This window comes from Dreissena polymorpha, chromosome 3 (genome assembly GCF_020536995.1).
Source record: "Dreissena polymorpha isolate Duluth1 chromosome 3, UMN_Dpol_1.0, whole genome shotgun sequence".
Taxonomy (NCBI): domain Eukaryota; kingdom Metazoa; phylum Mollusca; class Bivalvia; order Myida; family Dreissenidae; genus Dreissena; species Dreissena polymorpha.
The window spans coordinates 73,375,857-73,402,280 of record NC_068357.1 but is presented as its reverse complement, the minus strand read 5'-3'; the positions used below and the strand labels follow the sequence as shown (position 1 = coordinate 73,402,280).

At 37.3% G+C, this 26,424-nt stretch overlaps 2 protein-coding genes and 1 long non-coding RNA gene across 21 annotated transcripts in view; 2 read left to right on the top strand and 1 right to left on the bottom strand.

Moving 5' to 3' along the window:
• LOC127874756 (proteasome subunit alpha type-6-like) overlaps nt 1-9,350 on the top strand; it is a 30,474-nt gene extending 21,124 nt beyond the window's left edge. Inside the window, exons 6-7 of the mRNA XM_052419349.1 lie at nt 5,359-5,453; nt 8,352-9,350. Coding sequence (XP_052275309.1) covers nt 5,359-5,453; nt 8,352-8,409 — 153 coding nt within the window. The 3' untranslated portion in view covers nt 8,410-9,350. The remainder of the gene's footprint in view (nt 1-5,358; nt 5,454-8,351) is intronic.
• Nucleotides 1-26,424, top strand: part of LOC127874761 (uncharacterized) — a 178,690-nt gene that overhangs the window by 92,196 nt on the left and 60,070 nt on the right. The gene's annotated exons all lie outside the window — the stretch shown is intronic.
• LOC127874743 (RNA-binding protein Pasilla-like) overlaps nt 16,179-26,424 on the bottom strand; it is a 51,780-nt gene continuing 41,534 nt past the window's right edge. For all 19 annotated transcript variants that reach the window (XM_052419311.1, XM_052419319.1, XM_052419305.1 and 16 more), the window contains 2 exons: nt 25,483-25,636; nt 16,179-23,867 (listed from right to left, as the gene is read on the bottom strand). In XM_052419311.1, coding sequence (XP_052275271.1) covers nt 22,762-23,867; nt 25,483-25,636 — 1,260 coding nt within the window. In that variant the 3' untranslated portion in view covers nt 16,179-22,761. The remainder of the gene's footprint in view (nt 23,868-25,482; nt 25,637-26,424) is intronic.

Here is a 26,424-nt window from a genome sequence, read left to right as displayed (position 1 = left end):
AGGTAGGAGGTGGGATCTCATGTACAATGAGACTGTTAAGGTAGAAGGAGGGATCTCATGTACAATTAGGCTGTAGAGGAAGGGGGGGGATCTGACATACAATGAGGCTGTAGATGTAGGGGGTGGGATCTCACGTACAAGAAGGCTGTAGAGGTAGGGGGTGGGATCTCATGTTCAATGAGGCTGTATAGGTAGGGGGTGAGTTCTGATGCACAATGATGCTGTAGAGGTGGGGGTAGGATCTCATGTACAATTAGGCTGTAGAGATAGGGGGTAGGATCTCATGTACAATGAGGCTGTAGAGGTAGGGGGGGATCTTACATACAATGAGGCTGTAGAGGTAGGGGGTGGGATCTCACATACAATGAGGCTGTATATGTAGGAGGTGAGATCTCTTGTACAATGAGGCTGTAGAGGTAGGGGGTGAGTTCTCACGCACAATGAGGCTGTAGAGGTAGGGGGTGAGTTCTCACACACAATTAGGCTGTAGAGGTAGGGGTTGGGATATCACATACAAATAGGCTTTAGAGGTAGGGGTGGGATCTCACGTACAATGAGTCTGTAGAGGTAGGGGGTGAGTTCTCACGCACAATAAGGCTGTAGAGGTAGGGGGTGGGCTCTCACATACAATGAGGCTGTAGAGGTAGGGGTGAGTTCTCACACACAATTAGGCTGTAGAGGTAGGGGGTGGGATATCACATACGAATAGGCTTTAGAGGTAGGGGGTGGGATCTCACGTACAATGAGTCTGTAGAGGTAGGGGGTGAGTTCTCACGCACAATAAGGCTGTAGAGTTAGGGGGTGGGATCTTACGTACAATGAGGCTGTAGAGGGAGGGCAGGGATCTAATGTGCAATTAGGCTCTAGAGGTAGGGGTTGGGATCTCACATACAATGAAGCTGTAGAGGTAGGGGGTCGGGATCGCATGTACAATTAAGCTGCAGAGTTAGGGGTTGGATCTCATGTACAATGTGGCTGTAGAGGTAGGGGGTGGGATCTCACATGCAATGAGGCTGTAGAGGTAGGAGGTGGGATCTAATGTACAATGAGGCTATAGAGGTAGGGGGTGGGATCTCACTTACAATCAGGCTGTACAGGTAGGAGGTGGGATCTCATATACAATGAGGCTGTAGTGGTAGGGGATGAATTCTCACGCACAATGAGGCTGTAGAGGTAGGGGGTGGAATCTGGCATACAATGATGCTGTAGAGGTTAGAGGGTGGGATCTCATGTACAATGAGGCTGTAGAGGTAGGGGATGAGATCTCATGTACAATGAGGCTGAAGAGGTAGGAGGTGGGATCTCATGTACAATGAGGCTGTAGAGGTAGGGGACTGGGATCTCACATTCAATGTGGCTGGAGAGGTAGGAGGTGGGATCTCATGTACAATGAGGCTGTAGAGGTAGGGGATGGTATCTCACATACAATGAGGCTTTAGAGGTAGGAGTCGGGATCTCTTGAACAAAAAGGCTGTAGAGGTAGGAGGTGCGATCTCGGGTACAATGGGGCTGTAGAGGTAGGAGGTGGGATCTAATCTACAATGAGGCTGTAGAGCTAGGAGGTTGGATCTCACATACAATGAGGCTGTAGAGGTAGGAGCTAGGATCTCACTTACAATGAGGCTGTAAAGGAAGGTGGTGGGATCTCATGTACAATGAGGCTGTAGAGGTAGGGGGTGGGATCTCATGTCCAATGAGGCTGTAGAGGTAGACGTTGGGATCTCACATACAATGAGGCTATAGCGGTAGGAGGTGGGATCTCATGTCCAATGAGGCTGTAGAGGTAGGGGGTGGGATCTCATATACAATGAGGCTGTAGAGGTAGGGGATGGGATCTCATGTACAATGAGGCTGTAGAGGTAGGAGGTGGGATTTCACGTAAAATTAGGCTGTAGAGGTAGGGATTGGGATCTCACGTACAATGAGGCTATAGAGGTGAGAGGGTTGGATCTCACGTACAATTAGGCTGTGGAGCTAGGAGGTGGGATCTCATGTACAATGAGGCTGTATAGGTAGGGGGTGGGATCTAATGTATAATGAGGCTGTAGAGGTAGAAGGTGAGATCTCACATACAATGAGGCTGTAGACGTAGGAGGTGGGATCTCACATACAATGAGACTGTAGAGGTAGGTGGTGGAAACTCATGTACAATGAGGCTGTAGAGGAAGGGGGTGGGATCTCACGTACAATTAGGCTGTAGAGGTGGGAGGTGGGATCTCACGTACAATGAAGCTGTAGAGGTAGGAGGTGGGATCTCATATATGATGAGGCTGTAGAGGTAGGTGGTGGGATCTCATGTACAATGAGGCTGTAGAGGTAGGGGACTGGGATCTCACATACAATGAGGCTGTAGAGGTAGGAGCTGGGATCTCATGTACAATGAGGCTGTAGTGGTAGGGGATGGCATCTCTCATACAATGAGGCTGTAGAGATAGGAGGTGGGATCTCATGTACAATTAGGCTCTAGAGGTAGGGGGTGGGATCTCATGTACAATGAGGCTGTAGTTGGAGGGGATGGTATCTCATGTACAATGAGGCTGTAGAGCTAGGAGGTGGGATCTCACGTACAATGAGGCTGTAGTGGTAGGGGATGAATTCTCACTTACAATGAGGCTGTAAAGGAAGGTGGTGGGATCTCATGTACAATGAGGCTGTAGAGGTAGGGGGTGGGATCTCACGTTCAATTTGGTGTAGAGGTAGGAGTTGGAATCTCACATACAATGAGGCTATAGAGGTAGGAGGTGTGATCTCATGTACAATGAGGCTGTAGAGGTAGGGGACTGGGATCTCACATACAATGAGGCTGTAAAGGTAGGATGTGGGATCTCTTGTACAATGAGGCTGTAGATGTAGGGGATGGTATCTCACATACAATAAGGCTGTAGAGGTAGGAGGTGGGATCTCATGTACAATGAGGCTGTAAAGGTAGGGGGTGGGATCTCGCTTACAATGAGGCTGTAGAGGTAGGATGTGGGATCTCATGTACAATGAGGCTATAGATGTGGGGGGTGAGTTCTCACGTACAATGATGCTGTAGAGGTTAGAGGGTTGGATCTTATGTACAATGAGGCTGTAGAGGTAGGGGGTGGGATCTAATGTACAATGAGGCTGTAGAGGTAGGGGGTGGGATCTCATGCACAATAAGGCTGTAGAGGTAGGTAGTGGGATCTCATGTGCAATAAGGCTGTAGAGGTAGGGATAGGGATCTCACGAAAAATGAGGCTGTAGAGGTAGTGGGTGGGATCTCACGTACAATTAGTCTGTAGAGGTAGGGGCTGTGATCTCACGTACAATTAGGCTGTAGAGATAGGGGGCTGGGATCTCAGGTACAATTAGGCTGTAGAGATTGGGGGCTGGGATCTCACATACAATTAGGCTGAATAGATATGGGGCTGGGATCTCATGTACAATGCGTCTGTAGAGGTGAGAGGGTGGGATCTCATGTACAAGGAGGCTTTAGAGGCAAGAGAGTGGAATCTCATGTACAATGAGGCTGTAGAGGTAGGGGACAGGGATCTCATGTACAATGAGGCTGTAGAGATAGGGGGCTGGGATCTCATGTACAATGAGGCTGTAGAGGTAGGGGGTGGGATCTCTCGTACGATGAGGCTGTAGAGGTAGGGGGTGGGATTCCTTGTACAATGAGACTGTAGAGGTAGGGGGTGAGATCTTACATACAATGATGCTGTAGAGGTTAGAGGGTTGGATCTCACATACAGTTAGGCTGTAGAGGTAGGGGGTGGGATCTCACGTATAATGAGGCTATAGAGGTAGGGTGTTGAATCTCCCATACAATTAGGCTGTAAATAAGGGGTTGGGATCTCACTTACAATGAGGATGTAGAGGTAAAAGGGTGGTTTTTCACGTACAATGAGGCTGTAGAGGTGAGAGGGTGGGATCAAAGTTTAGGGGGGGGACAGGGGGTGCAATATTGCTTATAGTCAAATAAACGATTTGGGTGCCAGGGCATTTTTTTCTTCTTTAGAAATGGCTTTATATTGGCTTCCCCCAAGAGAAAGGCACATTCCCTGTAGAGAATTTCTTTAAAATGATGCAATTTTTCCCAAATGTCAAGCTTATTTTGGGAAATTTTGTCCCCTTTTCAGTTTTGTTGACAATTTTTTTGACCAAATGGAAGGCCTGGCCCTTTTCCCAAATCAAGAAAAAAGGCACTGAGAGCGATATATATTTTAGATATAATATTGATTGTTGTCCATTATATTAGCTGTGGTTGTGGTTTATACAATGTATATTGAGACATTATGTTGTTTTGATGTCTAATAACCTATCAGGTGTGATTATATTTGAGAAATGCTATTGATTGTTTTTCAATAACCCTCTGGGGTTTGTTTAATATTTGAGAAATTTCTCAAATAACGTACCTGAGTGTGTTTAGATATTGTAGAAATAATGTGACTCAAGAACCTTAACCCTAACCTTTCTCAAATAAGAGTTATTGCCCTTTGTTGTTTGTGTGTGATGTTTTCAGGGCTATATCTCAGATACACTACAAGATTTCAACATGAAACTTCTTTGATGCATATGTATGAATGAGGAGAATTGCAGTGGATACAAACAATTACCCAACACTTTATTACTATTTTTATGCCCCCGGATTGAAAGATCGAGGGTATATTGTTTTTGGCCTGTCTGTCTGTCTGTCATTCATTGTATGTGTCCCAAAACTTTAACCTTGGTTAAAGTTTTGAGATAACTTTTGAAATATTGAACATAGCAACTTGATATTTGGCATGCATGTGTATCTCATGGAGCGGCACATTTTGAGTGGTGAAAGGTCAAGGTCATCCTTCAAGGTCAAAGGTCAAAAAAATAATTCAAAGCTGCGCAATAGGGGGCATTGTGTTTCTGACAAACACATCCCTTGTTAGGATTATACCATGTTTCAAGAGCTTTGCACCCATCCGTAAACAAAATGTATTTATTCCGGGGATATCAATCCAACGAATTAGCTTGTTTATGTAAATAATCAAAATCTAAGCAAAAATTGTAATGCTCTGTTAGCTCAATAACATTTTGTAATGCAGAGTAAAAATCATCTAGACAAAAACTACAATCATTAAACAAACGTCACAGAACCTACACTGTACTAAATTAGTATTTTCTTGTCTCAATGGAGCAACCTAGGGCCTTTAGGCCTTCTTGTTTCTTTTTAGGCTAAGGAACAGTTGCCCCATGTACAGTTTTAATATAGGCGGTCTTAACTGTTGTCAAACAAATTACAATTAATTTATTGCACAGAGTTAGATTTTTTTTAAAGATTGTTGGCTTGCAATTGCATGAAACAGAAACACAACTTATGTTTTAGTTAATACTTATATTTCTTCTTTCTTCTTGTAGATTGCCATAACCTGTCTGTCCAATGTGCTAGCAGCTGACTTTAAATCTTCAGAAATAGAAGTAGGCGTTGTGACAAAGGAAAATCCCCATTTCAAGTAAGTGTATACTTTCAGGAAAGAACTTAAACATTTTCTATTTAACTGCCATAGTACTGTTTACAATAAACAATGCCAAAATATTTCTTATAATGCATGACTCACCAAATAATGGCCTTAACAGGGATGTATTTATATAAACTCCACCTATTGTGTGCCCCTAATTATAACAAGGAGGTATAAATATAAAATAATTATTATGGGGATACCAGTGGCGGGTGGGTGTATGTTCAGAATCCAAGAGAACGATTTATCATACAGCTACATTGATCTGCCCGATATAACACTGCATGATATTTATTAAATCAGGTCAACAGGAAGTTCTTACATCAGTTTATGTTTGGAAGTAGTTCATATCAATCTGAATCTACTACATAAAGTTGTTATTTTTGTTAAAATAGATCAGATTCAACAGGACAAACAATTAGATACCAAGATGATGTTTACTTTATACACAAAAAGCAACCTAAACAGAAAAAAACATATTTTACAAATATTTAGTGCAAGTACTCATGATGTCATTATTAACACATCAAGCGTCAAAAATCATATTCATTCCCGCAAAAAGATTCTGCATCGTAGACATCATTTTTACCAATTAGCTCAAATATCCTTCGATGGATTTTTTTCAAATTTCAACACAATCTTAATATTGATAAACCCTGATCCCCTTTCGTTTTTGACGGAATTCTGAATTGTCGTTCCAGAGTTATGGGACTTTGTTCGTCAAAATTTCGTGATTTCATTGAATGTCCTACTGTAGCTATATAAAAATGTTAAAGTTGTTATAACTTTGGTATGCTTGGACCTAGAGTCTTGAAACTTGACATGAAGGTTGGCCAGAACTAGTAAGTAACCACTGGACATTTCAAGGTCATTCATTTGAAGGTCAAGGTCACTGTGACCTTGAATGTAAAAATGTTAAAGTTGTTATAACTTTGGTATGCTTGGACCTAGAGTCTTGAAACTTGACATGAAGGTTGGCCAGAACTAGTAAGTAACCCCTGGACATTTCAAGGTCATTCATTTGAAGGTCAAGGTCACTGTGACCTTGAATGTAAAAATGTTAAAGTTCTTATTTCATGTTATAACTTTGGTATGCTTGTACCTAGAGTTCTCAAACTTGAAATAAAGATTGGCCAGTACTAGAAGATGACCACTGGTAATTTCAATGTCATTCATTTGAAGGTCAAGGTCACTGTGACCTTAAATGTTAAAATGTTAAAATTGTTATAACTTTGGTATGCTTGGACATAGAGTCTTCAAACTTGACATGAAGGTTTGCAAGCACACTTAGATGACCACTGGTCATTTCAAGGTCATTCATTCTAAGGTCAAGGTCACTGTGACCTTAAATGTTATTGTTGTTCATGTATCCTACCGTAGCTCAAATATCCCCCGATGGATTTTTTATACGCCCGTCTATGACGGGACGTATTATGGTATACCCCGCGTCCGTCTGTCCGTCCGCTGTCCGTCCGTCCGTCTGTTAATGTCGTACGCTACGTCAAATATCCTTTGACAGATTTTCTTCAAATTTTAACACAATCTTAATATTGATAAACCCTGATCCCCTTTCGTTTTTGACGGAATTCTGAATTGTCGTTCCAGAGTTATGGGACTTTGTTCGTCAAAATTTCGTGATTTCATTGAATGTCCTACTGTAGCTCAAATATCCTTCGATGGATTTTTTTCAAATTTCAACACAATCTTAATATTGATAAACCCTGATCCCCTTTCGTTTTTGACGGAATTCTGAATTGTCGTTCCAGAGTTATGGGACTTTGTTCGTCAAAATTTCGTGATTTCCATGCTCATGTACTTATAAAATAAACCATGTATTCAAATACAAATAAACTGAAGAAAAAAAATGATTCAAAGGGTTATTTATTACCTTACTACTTCATTGGCGAACGACGGGCGTATCATGCGCTCATGGCGCAGCTTTTATTTTAACCAGCCAGTCTCCAATAAGCACTTCTAAATTATGGCCTGTGAATTTGTATGCCCCCAGATCGAAAGAGCAGGTATATTGTTTTTGGCTTGTCTGCCTGTCTGTCTGTCTTTCATTGTGTGTGTCCCAAAACTTTTACCATGGTTAAAGTTTTGCAATAACGTTTGCTATATTGAAAATTGCAACTTAATATTTGGCATGCATGTGTATCTGATGGAGCTGCACATTTTGAGTGGTGAAATGTCAAGGTCAAAGGTCTTAAAAAACAAATCCAAGGGAAGTAATAAGCTTTAAAAGGGAGATAATATCTAAACCTGCCAAATGATATATTGAAATTTTATTTCAAAGCGGCGCAATAGGGGGCATTGTGTTTCTGACAAACACATCTCTTGTTATATTTGAAAAATAGGCAAATGTATATTGTCCGCTCTCAAACTTTGATAGTTTTCATTGGATTATCGTGAACACTTGTGGTAATGTTTGTGGGCATGTTATCTCGACCAAGCAAGATAACCAGCCATATTTCATGAAGCACTTCTGAAAAGTGGCCCTTGCATTATCCATGATTTGCCAAATTAATGAAGTCTGCTCTTAAATTAGCGGTTACCGTTCAATAACTTCAGTTTGCATAAACTTATCTTGATGAAACACAATTCATACAAACATAATAGAAATTAACGATTGTTTCAGTTTCATAGTGGATATTGTGTATGTTTAGCAATGTGCGGTCATGGCTTCTTTCCCTATGGTTTGAGTGTCTTTAGATATCATCTAATGATACAAAGTACTGGTTCTACCCAGGAAATGGACTCTATAGAGTGTTTCCAAAAGCCTTAGGCTTTCAATGCAATCAACCTTAAATAAATAAAATTAAACTAAATTCACCCCTTGATTGAAGATTTTGTAGATGGCATGCTCTATTAAGTCATCTGTGTATGTTGCAGGATCCTCACAGAAGAAGAGATAGATGTACATCTGCAGGCCCTGGCAGAGAAGGACTGATCTCTTCAGAGGCTGTCTTCATACACTGTGCACATTAACTGTCTGTTGGTCCTCAGTATTCAATGGTGTCCCGTACAGGAAAACAATAGACTTGTTAGCATTTGATGTTGAAGATTAATTCAGGAAAGCTCTGTGGAATATTTGCCTTGCTGTGGGAAAATGGGCGTAATGCATGTTTGCATAGGTTAATCAAGGATGGCACTTTTTGCCTGAATGTTTGTTTGAAGAGATTCTTTTAAAGTATAAATTCTTTTTAAGTGCCGTCGGTCATTGCCTAGGCTAATTTTGGACAACACTTTACGCACATGCATCAAATCCTTTTTACCAGAGTGGGTCTCATATATTCATGATATGAGCGTTGTTTTGAGGAAAATGGGCTTAATGCATGTGCGTAAAGTTTCATCCCAGATTAGCCTGTGCAGTCCGCACAGGCTAATCAGGGATGACACTTTCCGCTTTTAAGGTATTTTATTTTCAAGGAAGTCCCTGCTTAACGGAAATCAAGTTTAGGCGGAAAGTGTCGTCCCTGATAAGCAATAGGCTGACACTTTACGCACATGCATTAAGCCCAGTTTTCTCTGAACAAGGCATATATTTAAATAATACTACTGGGTCTTACTTGTTCATAAGTTGTTTCTTCTTGATTATCCTATAGGCTTAGTTATAATTGAACACAGATTGTAATTCAAAATTAGATTTATTATTTCTCTGAATGCAAACGAACACTACATACTCCTAATTTATTTACTGAACACATGAGAAATTGGAGGCTTACAGATAGTGAGTCAGCTGAAGTTAGAAATTCTGTAGCTCTTGAAGGGACTTGTCATATCTCATGTGAACACACCTACTGAAAGTGCTTTATGTTCAAACTATCAATATTAACATTATTCTATGTAAATGATGTTGATATCATGTCAATAAATTGTTGGAGAAAAATATGTAGCCTTTACCACTAAATTACCCACAATTGTGTCTAGGCTTGGGGCTGTATTCATGAACTCATTCTGAGGCTTGAGAATAAATATTGACCCAAGAAAATTAACCTGCTATTTTACCAGTATTCTGTGTATAAGTATTTCCAATGTCAACTATAAATTGTTCTGTATTTAGAAAGCTATTGCTGGAGTAAGGGAATACAAATGAACTAAGTATTTCAATAGCCTTTCACTTACTTTGGAATAGGCAAGATTGTTGAAAACCTGTTAATCTAAGGGTACAAAAGAAAGTTGACACATTTAAAATCCTTTCAAAATCACATAACATATCAATGGTAATTGTTTGAATGCAACTCTGATAGGTGAATACAAGACAAGCGTTGTTTGTTCCAGGGTTTTAAATGGGTTTAAACAAAAATTGTGGAGTTCCTGAATACAACCATTAACAAATCTTAAGATCAAACCCATTTTCAGTATAGTGTTAAATGTGAAAATGTGTTGGTGAAGGCCTATTCTGTCTAATTGGTAGGTCGCACAGGTGTTATCATACAAAGGCATATGGTACACTTACTGCCAACAGTAACAATCGTTATACTGAATATGTGAACATTATATAGAGAATACATGGTTGGTGCCGAGATGGAGAAAGTTTATCTGGTGAGGCTTTGAAAAAGAAAATAGGGCGAGGTAAAGCTTTTTCGGGCTGAACCAAATAAACTTTCTCCATCTCGGCACCAACCATGTATTTGATTTATCCTGCTTCATTTTGACTTATGCTGTTAACACATTTGATCAAGGCCAAATGATGAATTGAACACATTTTATTAAAGACAAATGATTAATTGCCATAACAAATAATTATTCTGGTCGCGCCTCCTATATGTACACAACATTCCTGATGATCAAATAAGTACAGACTGTGTCACAAAAAATAGTTCCACATTAAACTGTTCCTTTTAATACTTTCCAACTGAAATTGTGAGAAGAAATAAAAAAAAGAATTCGGAATGTGCTATTTTTCTTGTTAGAAATTGAAATATTTTACTGTTAAAAAAACATTAGGTCCAAATGGTTGTCACTAAAATCCAGAGAGTCTTGCTTAAACTAGTATGTTTTGTCAGAGAAATGACGTAACACGAGAAACTTCATAAACTGCATATAAAAGTGAATGAAAATACAGAAAGCTGGTTTGGTAATATATTTAAAATATGAAACAAAAGAGGATGTATGCAATATAAACGATAGCATTCATGAAACTTCTCGATAAATTTTATAGGTAAAATATTACGACATGTTAATCGGCCGGTAGGAATACGTAATGACGGTAGATCGCAGTCACATGATTTACTTCCCGAGATCAACAAGTGTATGCGGTCACTGCTTGATTTGATCATTGTTTGCAACAGAGGCAGGATACGTTGTTCTCTCCTAACTATTTGATTTATTTTATTATACCCATGTACTGATATCAACCTGATGCAAAGGTATCTCTGATACAAAACACCTTGAGACCTTATATAAAGAATGATATCAGTCCATGTGTGAAGGTACATCATATTAGTAGGAATTAACCATGAAGCCATCATATTTGTTATACAAACAATTTCCAACCAAGATATATTACATTTAAGACACAAATAGCAACAAAAACTGGAAAAAAACCATTTTACTGATAAAGTGCAACTGCTCATGATGCCATGAAAAACATGTGAGACAACATATTCACTCACACTTAAAACGCAGAGTCAACAGAAAACAAGTACTGCCTTACCTGTTTGTTTTTATATCAGGGCTCAGCAATTCTCACCGTTATTATGCCCCCCTTCGAAGAAGAGGGGGTATATTGTTTTGCACATGTCGGTCCGTCCGTCCACCAGATGTTTTCCTGATGATAACTCAAGAACCCTTAGGCCTAGGATCATGAAACTTCATAGGAATATGGATCATGACTGGCAGATGACCCCTATTGACTTTCAGGTCACTAGGTCAAAGGTCACAGTGACTCGAAACTGTAAAATGGTTTCCGGATGATAACTCAAGAATGCTTACCCCTAGGATCATGAAACTTCAAAGGTACGTTGATCATGACTGGCAGATGGCCCCTATTGATTTTCAGGTCACTAGGTCAAAGGTCAAGGTCACAGTGATTCAAAATAGTAAAATGGTTTCTGGATGGTAACTCTAGAATGCTTATGCCTTGGATCATGAAACTTCATAGGTACATTGATCATGACTGGCAGATGACCCCTATTGATTTTCAGGTCACTAGGTTAAAGGTCAAGGTCACAGTAACAAAAAACGTATTCACACAATGGCTGCCACTACAACTAACAGCCCATATGGGGGGCATGCATGCTTTACAAACAGCCCTTGTTTTATTCTTAGCCTCGCCTGATACATTTCCAAATGATAGGGCAGTAAAATGTTATTATATATGTATTTGTTAAGCCCCAGTAAAATCCTTTTCAACAAGAAATTGTTATAATTAAGTGGATATCTTCACAGTAAAACAAAACAAAAATGCAATGAAATCTGTAAAGTAATGATGTGCTCACTTTTAACATCACCTGAGCACAATGTGCTCATGATGAGCTAGTGTGGTAACTATGAATGGCATCAATAGAAAAAGACTATATATTTTTCCCAAATGGGCCCTAACAATTTCCACTTTAAGGGAAACAAAAGCAAAAAACAGCAACTCTAATTTCCCAATGGAATAAAAAGTTAAGTGGATGTTTCACAATCCATAGGGATCCGGCTGCATTACCAAATAATGAAATAAAACACTGACATCCGGAAAGCAGGTTTAGAGGCTAAATCTTTGAAGAACCTTGTTATCACTTTAGAGGTCACATTTTTGACTCAATCCTGATGAATATTGAATGTTCATCTAGACATTATCTTGGCTTAGTGTCAATCTAGGTCATGTGCCTCAAAAAACAAGTTTACCAGATTAAATCTTAGAAAAACCTTGAAACCACTCTAGAGGCCATATTTATGACTTAATTTAGATGAAACTTGGTTTGAATTTTTATTTGTAAATAGCTAAGCTTAGCTTTATTCTCGGTCAAGTGCATCTAAAGTTGCCAGGACAAAACTTAAAAAAAAAATTGTTATACTCTAGAAGCCACATTTATGACTTAATCTTGACAACATTCGGTCAGAATGTTTATCTTTGAAATATCTCGGCTGATTTAGAATTTGGGTTATGTACATCCAACACCAAGTTGCCTGGTCTAATCTTGAACACATAGTTACCACTACATGTATAGAGATTAAATTCATTAATCAATCTGGATGAAACTTGGTAAGAATGTTTATGTTGAAAATACGTTTGCCAAGCTGGGATCTTGGTCCTGTGTGTTTAATAAGTAGTTGTCGAGTTTGAACAATTGGTTTACTTCAAATTTGGAGACCCTTACAGGTTCATCATGGCGCTGTAGTTGTATATCAGTTTTTATTGATTAGTTTGGTGTTAACCCTTTACCACTTAGAAACATATTTTGAAGCATTTGTAGTCCCATAGAAAGCTACATTTAATTAAATTCCTTTCTTACTAGATTCAATTTTAAAGGCTCATTTCCAACCTTTAGATACTGATGAGCAGCAAACAGCATAAAACCAGTCTCAGTTTGTACCTAGTGTCAGTAGTGTATAGTTATTCTGGTTCAATCAGTAGAATAAATAACTTTATTTTATTTTTTTCTGTGGTTTATAGAGAAATATCAGTGAAATAAAACTGGTATTTCACTGTTTTAAACAGTGAAAAATATCGATATTTTTCATTGTTTTACTGCAAAATGACGTAATTTTTTGACGAAATGACGTCATAAATCCAGCAAAATTATCCATTTAAACTCTTTTGCAATGTAAATAAGCGGTGAAAAAAGCATAAAATAAAAAGAAAATTTGTTGGATTCGATGGAATATTGATTTTTATTCACTCGTGATCATAAAAAATACTTACTTTCACTCATGACTGCGCCACTCGTGAAAATATTATTTTATATGATCACTCGTGAAATAAAATCGATATTTCATTTAATCCAACAAATATCCTCTATTTAACATCAGCTGTGAAGAATAATAAATACTTTGTTGGTCTTATCATATGCCCTTTTAAAATGCATTGAATGCACTTTACAATACAAAATAACGCACTTATTTTTTTCTGTGAGCACAATTTAACACCCAATTCTGAAAATTATATTCATATGTTCATAATAACTTTGGACTTTCATTGCTGGGAAATGTCTACAGATTACAAATGGCTTGATTATGTCCCGTTATGTCCCTGTTTATGATCTCCAGCATTTCCTTCTTCCATACCTCTGTTTACTTTGAAATAAATGTCTAAAGTCTCAGAATGTTTGCATGCAAACCTGGCCTGCCTATACATAAACCATGGCATGCCTGGTAAGAAGATGACTCCATGACTTGATTGTATGATGAACAAGCAAATTAAATCCTGATGGTTGGCAAAACAAGGGATCAGGAATAAAATTGTATGATTGTAAGAATAAAATTGTATGATAGTAATAATTAATTGAGTCGCGTTCTGAGAAAACTGGGCTTAATGCATGTGCAGAAAGTGTCGGCCCAGATTAGCCTGTGCAGTGCGCACAGGCTAATCAGGGACGACACTTTCCGCTTTTATGGTATTTTAGTTTCAAGCAAGTCCCTCCTTACTGAAAATCAAGTTTAGGCAAAAAGTGTCGTCCCTGATTAGCCTGTGCAGAGTACTGCACAGGCTAATCTGGGATGACACTTTATGCACATGCATTAAGCCCAGTTTTCTCAGAACAAGGCTCAATTAATGTTTCCAGTTATATCCTATATTGCAGTTATTGACACTTGTGCATCACATGTATTTCAATTTGGGAATTTTAACTTTGCTGTGATGAAAAACTCCCCAGACATCTAAAGGATTCCTGCGAATGGCTCTTAAGCTTTATTTGCGAGACATAAAGCATGTGTGCACGCGCAACCAGAAAAGACGTGTATATGAAAACCTGTAAATGAATTGTTCACTCATAGAAACCATGCCAATTAGAAATTTAAGACAAATGATTTTGATGGATTTGGAGTCTACTGTAGATCTTAACTAAAAATTCTTGGTACATGTATTCATTAGTAATTGTGCTGTTCAACATACATGTACACTAAACTTAGGAAAGTATTAAGGACATATATATGTATGAAAAACAGCTTTGCTCTGATAATTACCACACATAAAATGATGAGTCAAATAATCCAAGGAATTGTAGTCAAGTTTAATGAACATAAATGCGTCTATAAGCTGTTCAACTGTTTGCCCCCTTTCATTCTCAACTTGGAATGAAACTGTAAATGTATTTTTATTTCATTGTTTTATAATGCTTATCAAATTCACCAAATGACTATAATTATAAGCAAACTTTTAAGAAATGAGTGGCTACACAAGTGTTCGAACATTTTAATAATTTTTCAATAAATGGTATCACTCGTCCTGTAATAACTTAATCTCTTCATTTATGCAGAATGATTATAAAAGCTTTTGAAAGAGTGTGACAAGTTGTGCACCTTTAATAAATATATTAACATGTCTCCAATGCTTATATCCACCATTAAAATAGCATGCTTTGACCTGTCATTTGATGGCATACTTGAAACTAAACAAAATAATGAGGACAAGTTCAGTTCACCTATTGTAGCACAATACTAGTGTATCTTAATTTAAGTTTTTCCATGATGGAAATTCGATGCTCGTGTAATAATTGTGATACACATATATTCCATTTGGAATTAGTTCCCATATTTAAATGACCATTTAACCCATTCCCACTCAGAGGCAAAGTGAAAATGGCTATGTGCAAACAGCATTAAACCAGAACAGCCTTCGAGTAACTCAGTCTGTTCAGGTTGTATGCTGTTTGCTGATTGTCAGTATCTAAGGGTTGGTAAATAAAGCCCTTAAAACTTTTATTAAGAAAGGTCTTTAATCAAATTTTTTTTCGAAGGGACTACAAATGTGTTAAAAACGTTTCACAGTTAGAAAAGGTAATGTTTCTGTGTCGAAGTTCCAAACATTCCAAGAAGCAAGGATCTTATTAACCATAATAGGGCTTTATTATAATTACGGCGATTGTTTTGCTTTAATGAGGATAATTTGGTACATTCTTGCTTACAAGGACATTTTATTTAGCAGTATTGTTGTTTACTGTGAAACATATCAAAAGCTTTATAGAAGAAACAGGGTCCCGATTTTTTTTTTCATTCGGAGAAAATATGCAAAAAAAACTCCCGATATCATGAGTCATGTTCTGGGAAAACTGGGCATAATGCATGTGCGTAAAGTGTCGTCCCAGATTAACCTGTGCAGTCCGCATAGGCTAATCAGGGACGACACTTTCCGCCTTAGTTGGATTTTTGCTTATAAGAGACTTCATTGAAACGAAAAATGTCATAAAAACGTTAAGTGTCGTCCCTGATTAGTCTGTCCGGACTGCACACGCTAATCTGGGACGACACTTTAGGCACATGCATTATGCCCAGTTTTCTCAGAACGCGACTCTAAAAGTCAGGGCATTAATATGATTTGGAATTTAACTTAAGTATTTCAATGATATTAATATTTACATATTCTATATCAGTTATTGATTATAATATATAAATAAGATTTCTACTTGTCTGTCGAGGGTTTTATCGAAAGAATGTACGAATACAGTAATTTGACAATTATATGGCTGATGTTTGTTGAGGGTGTAATGCTCCATATGATTATGAAACTTTTGAAATTCTCTAGCAAGCAAAAATATAACTGCACAATTAAATAATAAACAAAAAAGTCTATATTCAGCCCAAGTTTTATTTCCCTTAATCATCTTGCATGAGCTAGTCAGGTATTTGCAGTAATATCTGCACAACCATTTTCCATGACAAAAAAACAAAAGTATTATCTGCTGCTATAGCAACAGGAAAATACATAATCGAAATGGATGAATTAACAGGATGACAGATTTATTTCCACTTTCCAGAGTGGAAACTATGACCGACCGTTCTAGAAGGGGCAATGGTTTAAGCTACGAAAGTTTGCCCATCTGAGGCTTTTGTGGGGTCTTCTATCTTTGAAAGGGACTTCACAAGTCATATCTGATGATGTTGATAATACCATGTAATGGAAGGCAATAAATATAGGTGACTATGATAACAGGAATTGTACACATTAAAGTAAGACAACTCTTGCAGTAAAGCTCTCAGATGGCAGTCAGTTGTCTCCCTTCCAAAATGGCCAGCCATTATACAGAGATGTATCAACAAATGTGAAGACCATACTTTACAAACATAGCACATTTCTGAAAGACTTCGTAACTTGTTTTGTGAAGGAGCGCGGTTCTCTTTATAAGGGAGGAATATCTTTATGACGAAAAAATGTGTAAAAAAAACTTCCTAACTACATTGAATGACATCTGTAACAACATGAAGGAATATCAAGGGTCACAGAGTGTGATTTGTTATAGATGATATTTAACTTTATGCAAAAAAGGAAAATAATAATAATTGAAGAATTATCACAGTCTTATAAATAAATAAATAAATAGATAATAACAAATGTGAAACTCCCATGATTTCTAAGTAAACTCTAACTGTGTATTGGATGAGGAATGTTATTTGGCACACACCAACTGGTACTAACAGCGATGAAAAATGCCACAAGCTACCCCCGAATGACTGGCGTTTAGAGGTGATAATGTAAAAACTAGACTGGCTGCTAAGGATCTCGGATACCGGTTAATAATTTTTTACTCATAGATGGGACTAGTGCAAAACTTTTTTACTGATTATTTTGACATTTTTGAAAATATTTTGTTTGCATTATAACCAATACAATTATTTTTGCATGTACCCAACAGCTATGACTATTCTAGTCAGAATTAAAAAGTACCATAATTGTTCATTATTATAATACTGAAATAAACAGTAATTTAAAGAATTCCTAAAAAAATTGATAATCAAGATATAAAGCTCCTAACACACTGAGTATGAAATTCTGAAGTAACTTGTAGCAGAAAGAAACTAGGTATATGATGCCCTTCCGTGATCACATTTGTTATACAAGCAGGGTACAATAATAGCCTGCCCTGAAAGTGGGGGACCTTGGTGACTCAATAATGACCTTGCCACACTGATGTCAGCTGCTACACAGTTCTCTGTATTTCTTCCACAGTCCTGCCAGCAGTCACACAAAAAACTGTCGAAAATTGTGTATGCGTAAAGCAACTGATTTGCTTTCTATACAACAAACATTTATAGGAGCTACCAGAGGTCCGAGACCAACAACAAATTTAACAGTACAACAGCGTTATCATTTTGTTCATCATTACACTGTCCCGTCAGAAACCCCAAGCTAAGGTTCTTCAGGATGAAACCTATATTCTGTAATATTAACACATCACTCACATAGACAAGTGTTACTTAAACAATACACTGTTTGGAGTGGCTTAGAAAAACAACAACAACAACAAAATGCATGGATGATCCTCAGATCTATAAATAGAAGCGCATTCCGTCATGGAGATAAAAATGCAAATACCATGTACACAAGTCCACTACAACCAGCCACCCTAGCACACACAAACATGAGAATAAGTGACATCTCGCTTACCCATTATCAAACAAGGAATCTGACCCCGAATAAAATTGCATTCTCAGGAAAAAAGCTAAAGATTATTTTCCAATATCTTGAGGGTTTTTCTTGTGTGTTTTTTTTCAACAGTAGAAAGCGTTTCAGCTTGATTATCAACAAAGCTCAACCTTTAAGTTGCCATTTGATGACCCGAGTTCCATCAAATGGCCAGAGTTTCAACACAGCGTGGGAGGCTCTTTGAAGAATGGGTAAGCAAGACCGACAGATCTGAGGGATTTGTACATAAATGATCATCATTACAGCTCTAGGGAATCCAGACAAATTTAACTATGCCAAACCATGCCAGGAACCAATATTGACCTGTAAATAAATGACAAACAACAGAACAAAATGTTATACGATTAGGGAAAGTTATCTGTTGATCAAAACAGTCAAAATTACAAGCGTGCTTATAAATTCAGGTTTGGTTTACATTGAAGTTTTGCAAATAATGCCTAAATATTTTTTTACAGTTTGGCACAGGTAAATCTATCTTCACAAATGATATTTTGCACTTCATTAAACTCATGAAGCCTTGGTGAAAAACTAAACCATAAGTCTATCGAACATTATCATGTTCACATTACCTCTTTGCTAAAATTGACTGGAACTTAACAGGTGAACATATTGTGAAACCTACAAAAAACATGGACAACGTTCTGAGGTAAAACAATAACATCAGGGCAAATGACATGTTCCCAGATAAAAAAAGCCCCTTCAATGGTAAGATGTCAGATGCCTATTTTTAAAAATGACTGTAGAATGTACTAAACATCATTCACAGTTAGTTTATCAAGCACTCAAATGAAATTTTAGTAATACTATTTAACGTTTGTGCTGATCAATTAAGCAATATGTTTTGAAATGAAACATGGAATTTTTAATTCTTTAGCAGACTAGTTTTAATGGAAATAATGAAAGAAACGATGTATGTAGTCTATTTTACAGTTGAGAACAAAACAAAAAGCTCAACAAAATGTCAGTCAAGTAAATGACTACCAACAAAGTATTTTAACATTTCAACATACTTCACAAATAACTGTACAGTTATCTTAAACTAATATTAAACAATTAAATTTTTATATATTAGCTAAACTCTGGATGAAACATAAAAAAACACTCTGGCCTTGTATAAATCACAATTCTTCATAACAAAACAACAACTATAGTCCCTGTAGAAGTAATGACATCATTCATGTACCCATTTATACAAATTTATCACATATTCTCAATGCCACAAATCTATCAGAATGGGGTGGGATACCTTCTTGTAACAAAAACTTTAGTTTCTATTTAAGGCTTATGATTATAAATTGCATAGAATTGCTAGTTTAAAGATGCTCTGTTTTTAAAAGACATTTTTAAAACTATAAAATCAAAATGAGCTGTCAAGTCGGTGGTTGATAAAATACTTCCATGAAAAGTAACTGAGTGATTAAAATAGTACTTATAATAATTATTGTTAATGGCACAAGTTGGAAATTAAAACGAAACAATTTTTTGCAGCAACTTTTTAAGTAACCATTACATTCAAAGAATGATTAGTATGATGTTTATGACTTTTATTTACAAACATGATAATCTGAATGACGGTTTAAAAGTCTCTTAATACAAGAAAAATTAAAACTGTGCGTTAAAACAGACATTAAACCACAGTAAAAACTGCCACATCAATTTATGTACACGATAAATACAGTTATGATAAATGAAAGCTATGTTGATTATATTTGTTACATATCACAGTACACTCTGTTGATTGGAAAGCTGGTAGCCATACACAGCACTCAATGTGGCATTTTCTAATGTCGGCCGAGAATTGGCCAAAATGGAAGGTACCCCACCCCGAAAACAAAAAACATCGCAACAAGACCGGACCTTAAAATGGGGAACTAAAACACTTGCTCCCTGATTCTACCAGGACCCCCTCTCACCTTAAGGCCCTTTCAAACCCAGTTCATGTGTGAAAGACCTAGTAGCTGGTTAGAAAGGACTGATGTTTGACTGCCAGTAGCTCTTTCACTGCACAACACCACAAGTTACATGACGGGTTGCAAACCTCATCCCAAAACAACAAACCAAAACTTCCAAAAGAAGTTTAATCCTCAGTTCTGCACACGCTAATGCAAGTATTATTAACTTAAAGTAATTTGCTCAGGACTATTTAAACATTTTGATCAAGCCAGGTAAATTTGAACATATTGTTGTTAAAAAAAATAATAATACAAAACCTTTTCAGTGTTTGCAATATCATTTCAACAATAACGCATCATAAATTCATTCAAAGACATACTAAACTCACCAAAACGATTTTAGAGATGTTTTCTTACAGATTTTAGTACCCATGCTGTCTTGTGGTTTTATGCCGTGTCAGGCTACCTCCTTCTTACTGGCTTATAACTGAATAATGAACAACAATTACAATGAAAACAGAATGATCCACTTCAATACACGAGGGCTGATAAATGATTTCTTTTTTTTAAAGATATAATACCTTCCGAGGCCGCTATGTACTGGTGATGGTAAAAAAACAAAACAAACACGAGCTTAAAGTTAAGTTTTTTCTTAAATTAATTACTATCAGACCAGAATCTATTTCCAAGGAATCATGTTTTTTAATGGCTTCCACAGAATAGTTTCAGCATTCTTTGTTATCAAATATCAAAGATGAAACCGCTGTGTTACCCTTTCCCACTCAGAAGCAAAGTGAAAATGGCTATGAACAAACAGCATAAAACCAGAACAGCCTGTGAGTAACCCGCAGTCCAGATTTTATGCTGTTTGCTGCTCATCAGTATCTAAGGGTTGGAAATGAAGCCTTAAAACTTGAATTAAGTGGTAAAGGTCTTGAATTAAATTTGACTTTCTATGGGACTACAAATGCGTCAAAACACATCACTAAGTGGTAAGGGGATAACACATTTTGGGACGTCACGATGCCTGCTTGAAATTCTTTACCACCACCTGCACACAGTTTGTGCCCGTAACATGATCTAGTACAACAAAGTGGAAAACAAAAGAAGGCTACAACTTCCCAGAAATTTAATAATCTATCACGATTTTTTCAAAGGGAAGGTCACACTAGTGACGCACAAGTCTAAATACAATGAAAGCATGCTTTTTGTTTGTAAAACACGCAAAATAAAAAAGGGAAAACATAAAATAACTAAACTGAATATGTATATAGAAGAATCTTTCCCGAATATCAACTCGGGGTAAAATTTAATCTGTGAGTAAGAAAATGCAGACAACGAAAACTAAAATACACATGCTACCCGTGTCAAGATTATAGTGACAAACCACACGAGGCCATCCTCAGAATATTAACTCCGGATTAACTATCTTGACTTCAAGACACCTAATTTTTTTGTATTTTAGTATACATTTCTTCTACGTTGTTACGTAATTGATAGTGATGTTATTCATCATATCAATAATTGGCAAAGATTTTCATGACTCATTATCACCATGAAAGAAACAGAAATTTTCATGTCAATTTTTATTAACAAAAATTATTGTATGTTATGTAAACAAATTCAGTTAACAAGACTATATAAATAATTAATCAAATTTAAACAGCACACTAAAACAGTGTTACTTCTGATATAAATAATAGCATTATACATGCGTACACTTTATAAAATTCATTATCTCCGAATTAAATCTATATGAAAAATCCAATATATCAAATAATAACTATTACAAATGAAACCAAACTGCTAGTGTGGGCAGCAATATATAATAATAATTGATACTACACGCACACACAAAATACTTGTGAATATACACACAATAACATATCTTAGTAACAAAGTCTTTAAATAAGAATCAACAATATGACTAAACAATACATGTTAACAAAGATATATTAATTTCCCAATCAGATATATATATCAAATATATATATAATACAATATCTATATTAAGAATGATGCTTGCTACCAAGAACAAAAACACCTCTAACTACATATTAATAATTAGAATAATAAAGCAGACAATGCATCAGTGTCCCCTAAAGAAACAAAACAATTTTTTAAATAAACTTTTTTAAAGTGGAGAAAGAAAACAACAAAAACTGTATCCACAACAATAATAAATAAAACATTCACTTTAAACCCGGGTGCTTACTTATGCAGGTAAAATGCTACATTCTTCACTAATAAAACAGCTAAAATAACATCTCATCTAGCAACAATGAATGGACAAAGTCTGTATGCCACGACTATTTACACCGATAGTTAAGACCATGCCTATTTAAATATTCTCTAAAACTTAAAACAGGAACATTCCATGTGTGAATGGACCTTCCTGGAACAATGAAGGATGCTCTGTGATGGATGACGTACTTTGTATCCGAGTTTCTAGGGGAGATCGGCTGTTTACGTGGCTATATATACACATTATACATAGATTAGATGCTGTTCCATATAAAAACTGATTATTTTCGATACAGTCTCTAAGCATGCAGGTGACAAGTCGAATAGAAGATGGTTATAAAAGCAGCAAAGAAGTAACTTACTGATGTGAACAGTTTTTGACATGTCCCAAGTCAATGGCTTTTACTTTTGTTTTTACTTCGCCCAACGAAAACAGATGATTTCTTCATGCAGTGACAGATGAAATCTTCATGCGGTGAATGTAACACAGTTATAGAGAGTAGACGTAAAACAAGATGAATGAAATATTTGCATTAAAATGTCTGTTAAGATAGTTAGTGTAAAAAAGTTATTATAGCCTAACACAAAGCCAGTGTTAGCGACCAGAAAGCTGTGCCTGACGAGCCCGTTTTAATTCTTCTTGTTGAATACGCTGTTGTATAAGATACTGAGCGCGAGTTATGTTGGTGGGGTTTCCTGTAATTGTAACAATTCGGTTACGCGTGCCAGGCATGTACACGCCCTTCTTCGAGATCTGTATGTTGGTTTGGGTGAACTGCTGTAATTCTACAATCCCCTTTCCACCAGGACCAAGTATCGCTCCAACTATACTTTCTGGAACCTCTAAATCTTGTTTCGCCGTCGCCGACTTATCTTCCGTCGGACTGTACATGCCAGTGCCCAGACCAAATGAGTTTTGGTTGATATTAATGGTAGGTGACCGTTCAGCCCCTACCTGGGCTGCAGCAAACCCCTGGGCCCCGTGATACCCCTGTGGGCCTGTGTAGCTCTCGTTCAACATGGGGCTGCCGCCATACCTTTCCTGCTGGACACTGGGCGAGGAACTGCCGAATAGACTAGAGTTGGCAGCAGTGGAGCCCGAACTTCCGAGCCCTGATGACCCGGAGCCCACGGGACCGAACACGTTACCCGAGGAGCTTGGAGGGGTCATCATGTAGCCTTGCTGGGGGTTCTGCGTGGGCGTCCCCTGCTGGGAGGTCATCATGCCCTGGTGGCTCATCTGAGCCTGCGCCTGCTGTACGCTGGGCTGCTGTCCCAGGATGCCGTAGCTAGCCAGCGTGACCATGGCGCTACTAATCTCCTCCGCAGCGTGTTCAGAGTAACCACTGCCCCTCAGGGCCATTCTAAGGTTCTCCACCGACATTTGACCGCCGCCAAATAAATTGCCTAAATTCAAATTAGCTAAACTAACTCCAACGTTTGCTCCCCCACCAAACGTGTTTGGATTTATTCCAAAACCGAAGGCAGCACCAGTAATACTGTTACTGTTCACTCCAGAGAGCTCCTGCGTTTGAGTTTGCATGAAGTTCGAGTTTGCAAACGGGGACCCCGTGGGGTTAGCACTGGCCACGGGCCCTGTGTAGTCTGCATAGCTGATATTGGGACAACTGCCGCTCTGTGGGTCCTCCACAATTTTCTGTAGGATCAGATCAACCGCCTTCTTGTTGTTTTCTAGGTCACCTGTAAATAAACAGCAGATATTGGATCATGATTGGTAGGTCGAGGCATACTCATTAACAGCTTTTTTCTGTTACAAAAAAACATGCCCGATTTTATTATATTTCTACAAAACTTCTCAGGTATTTCTTAGAAACGAATTATTGACACATAATAAGCCATAATAATAAGACGCAGGAGACATGATTTATAAGCCATGCTAATTGAGCAAGGTTTAGCTGGCTATTTTTTTGAAAACTGGCAAAGGGGAAATAAATTTTTAAATGTTGAAAATCGCAAACTTTAAAACAGTAGGGAAGTTTAACTAACTGGTATTGCACCATTTCTGGTATTTTTAATGTGTTTTCTTAGCCAGGGAGTTTTGTAAACGAATTATGGAAAATAGATCTTAAAAACAAATCTGGAAAAAAAAATTAGTATGAATTATAACAGATAATTTTTTTGTCCCAGGGTAACCACTTCATTTAACATAAAAAATTATTCAGCCCACGATGTTACTTAATAATATGTATCTAGAACACTTCCCACAGATTGAAAAGTACATTTTTCTACAATCACAAGATCAATGACAATATCTCACATGATGGAAAACAGGACATATGAGAGGAAAGGTACAATACATTAACATAACATGCTGTTAAATGGTGTTGTCGCTGAGGTGTTCATTTGTCACATACAAGTATATGTGTATAAATCTAAGCACAAGACAAAGTGATTAAACATCCTAAGTGTCAGGAAGTTGGACATTCAGACATTTATAAATATCTCCCAATGCAAAGTTAGCAATGCAATAAACAATAAAAGTTTCTTTTTCAAGTAAACTACGTCAAGTTTCAAAACAATCCTGGAACTCAACAATCAATGCAGCTTAACATCATGTAATGGAGTTACTCGCAGTTTGTTCAGGTTTTATGCTGTTTGCTGATCATCAGTATCTAAGGTTTGAAGATGAAGCCTTAAAAACTTGGGTGAATAAGGGCCAGATCTTTTAGTGACATAATCACTGACAAACTTATCCCACTCTGTCTATCCCTTTCTGACACCCTCCAGTCACAGTATAATGAGCATGGTAATATAAATGACATGATGTGGCCATTGTGATGGTGAGATTATTGGTTTGATGCCTTCCTGGGTATAATAACATTGATCCCCTGCAAAGGACTCTAAGTACTGGTTCTCTTCTGTTTTGTGACTCTTAACCCCTTCCCACTTAGAAGCGACGTGAAAAGGGCTATGTGCAAACAGCATAAAACCAGAACAGCCTGCGAGTAACTCACAGTCTGTTCATGTTTCAGCCGTTTGCTGCTCATCAGTAACTTAATGTTGGAAATAAAACGTTTGAAACTTGAATTTAGTAAAAAAGGTATTAAATTAAATGTAACTTTCTACGGCACCACACATGCATCAAAATACATATCTAAAAGGTAAAGGATTAAATGAGATTGAATGATTGTGTGGCCATTGTGATGGTGAGATTATTGGTTTGATACCTTCCTGGGTATAACATTGATCCTCTGAAAAGGACACTGGTTCTCTATAGTTTGGTTACTAAAATTGCCTCACCAAACACGACTTTACCTTTCTCATAATGACAGATATAAAATAAACAAATGCCCACCTGCCACTGTGATGCATCTCTCTGGTAAGTTTGTCTCCTTGGACTTCTGTGAAATCTGAACGTAGGCGCCGCTTTCTTCTTTGATCTGTTTGATGTAGTTTCCTCCCTTACCAATGATCATGCCTGCAGTGCTGTTAGGGACCAGGATCTTCACCTGCAAACAACCACAAGATCCTTTATGTTTGAAAGTGGACCAGTTACAGGGTAGTTAATTAGAAACTAAAAGGTCATTGCTAGTAGTATATATTTCAACGAGTTTTATTAACAACAGTACCGATTTTACAATATTCTACGAGACTGATGCCATTTAATTTTTTTTATGTTGTTGTTTTTGTTTTGTTTTCTTGGGGGTAGTGAAGTAAATCAAACAATTGTTCATATGCACAAGGAAAGTTTTATAAAATTGTTGAGGGATCAACAGAAAGACAGCTTAATATTCTATATTGTCACTTGACTTTAAATTGAAGTTTAATCCACCTTCTCTTAATTAATCACATTTTTAGAACATCACCTTTTCATGCCATTTTATGCAGCATAAAAGAATAATGCACAGAATGTAAATAAGCAAGATTGTTCAATCATTGCCATATCTAAACAGAAAGTAACAAAAACAATCAAACAAGCTTATTTCTTATTAGTCACATGTTTACATCTAAGAACTGTTGAACAGAGCTGGAATGCAATCTTGCCATTAACTGCGTAATATGCTAGACAGCACAAGAAGATTTGGAATTCCTTGTCTTCTTAATGGACCAATCCCAAGACTTAGCAGTATGGGTGTACTCACAATTATGCTTGAGTTGTCTCTCCTTGAAATATCTTGATTCATTTTATAATTATGTTAATTGCATATTGTGCAAGAATATTTATTAACATTACCTTACTTGTAGAAAATTGTATGGTGTTTGTTTCATTCCATAATGTTGATGATGGTGATGATAC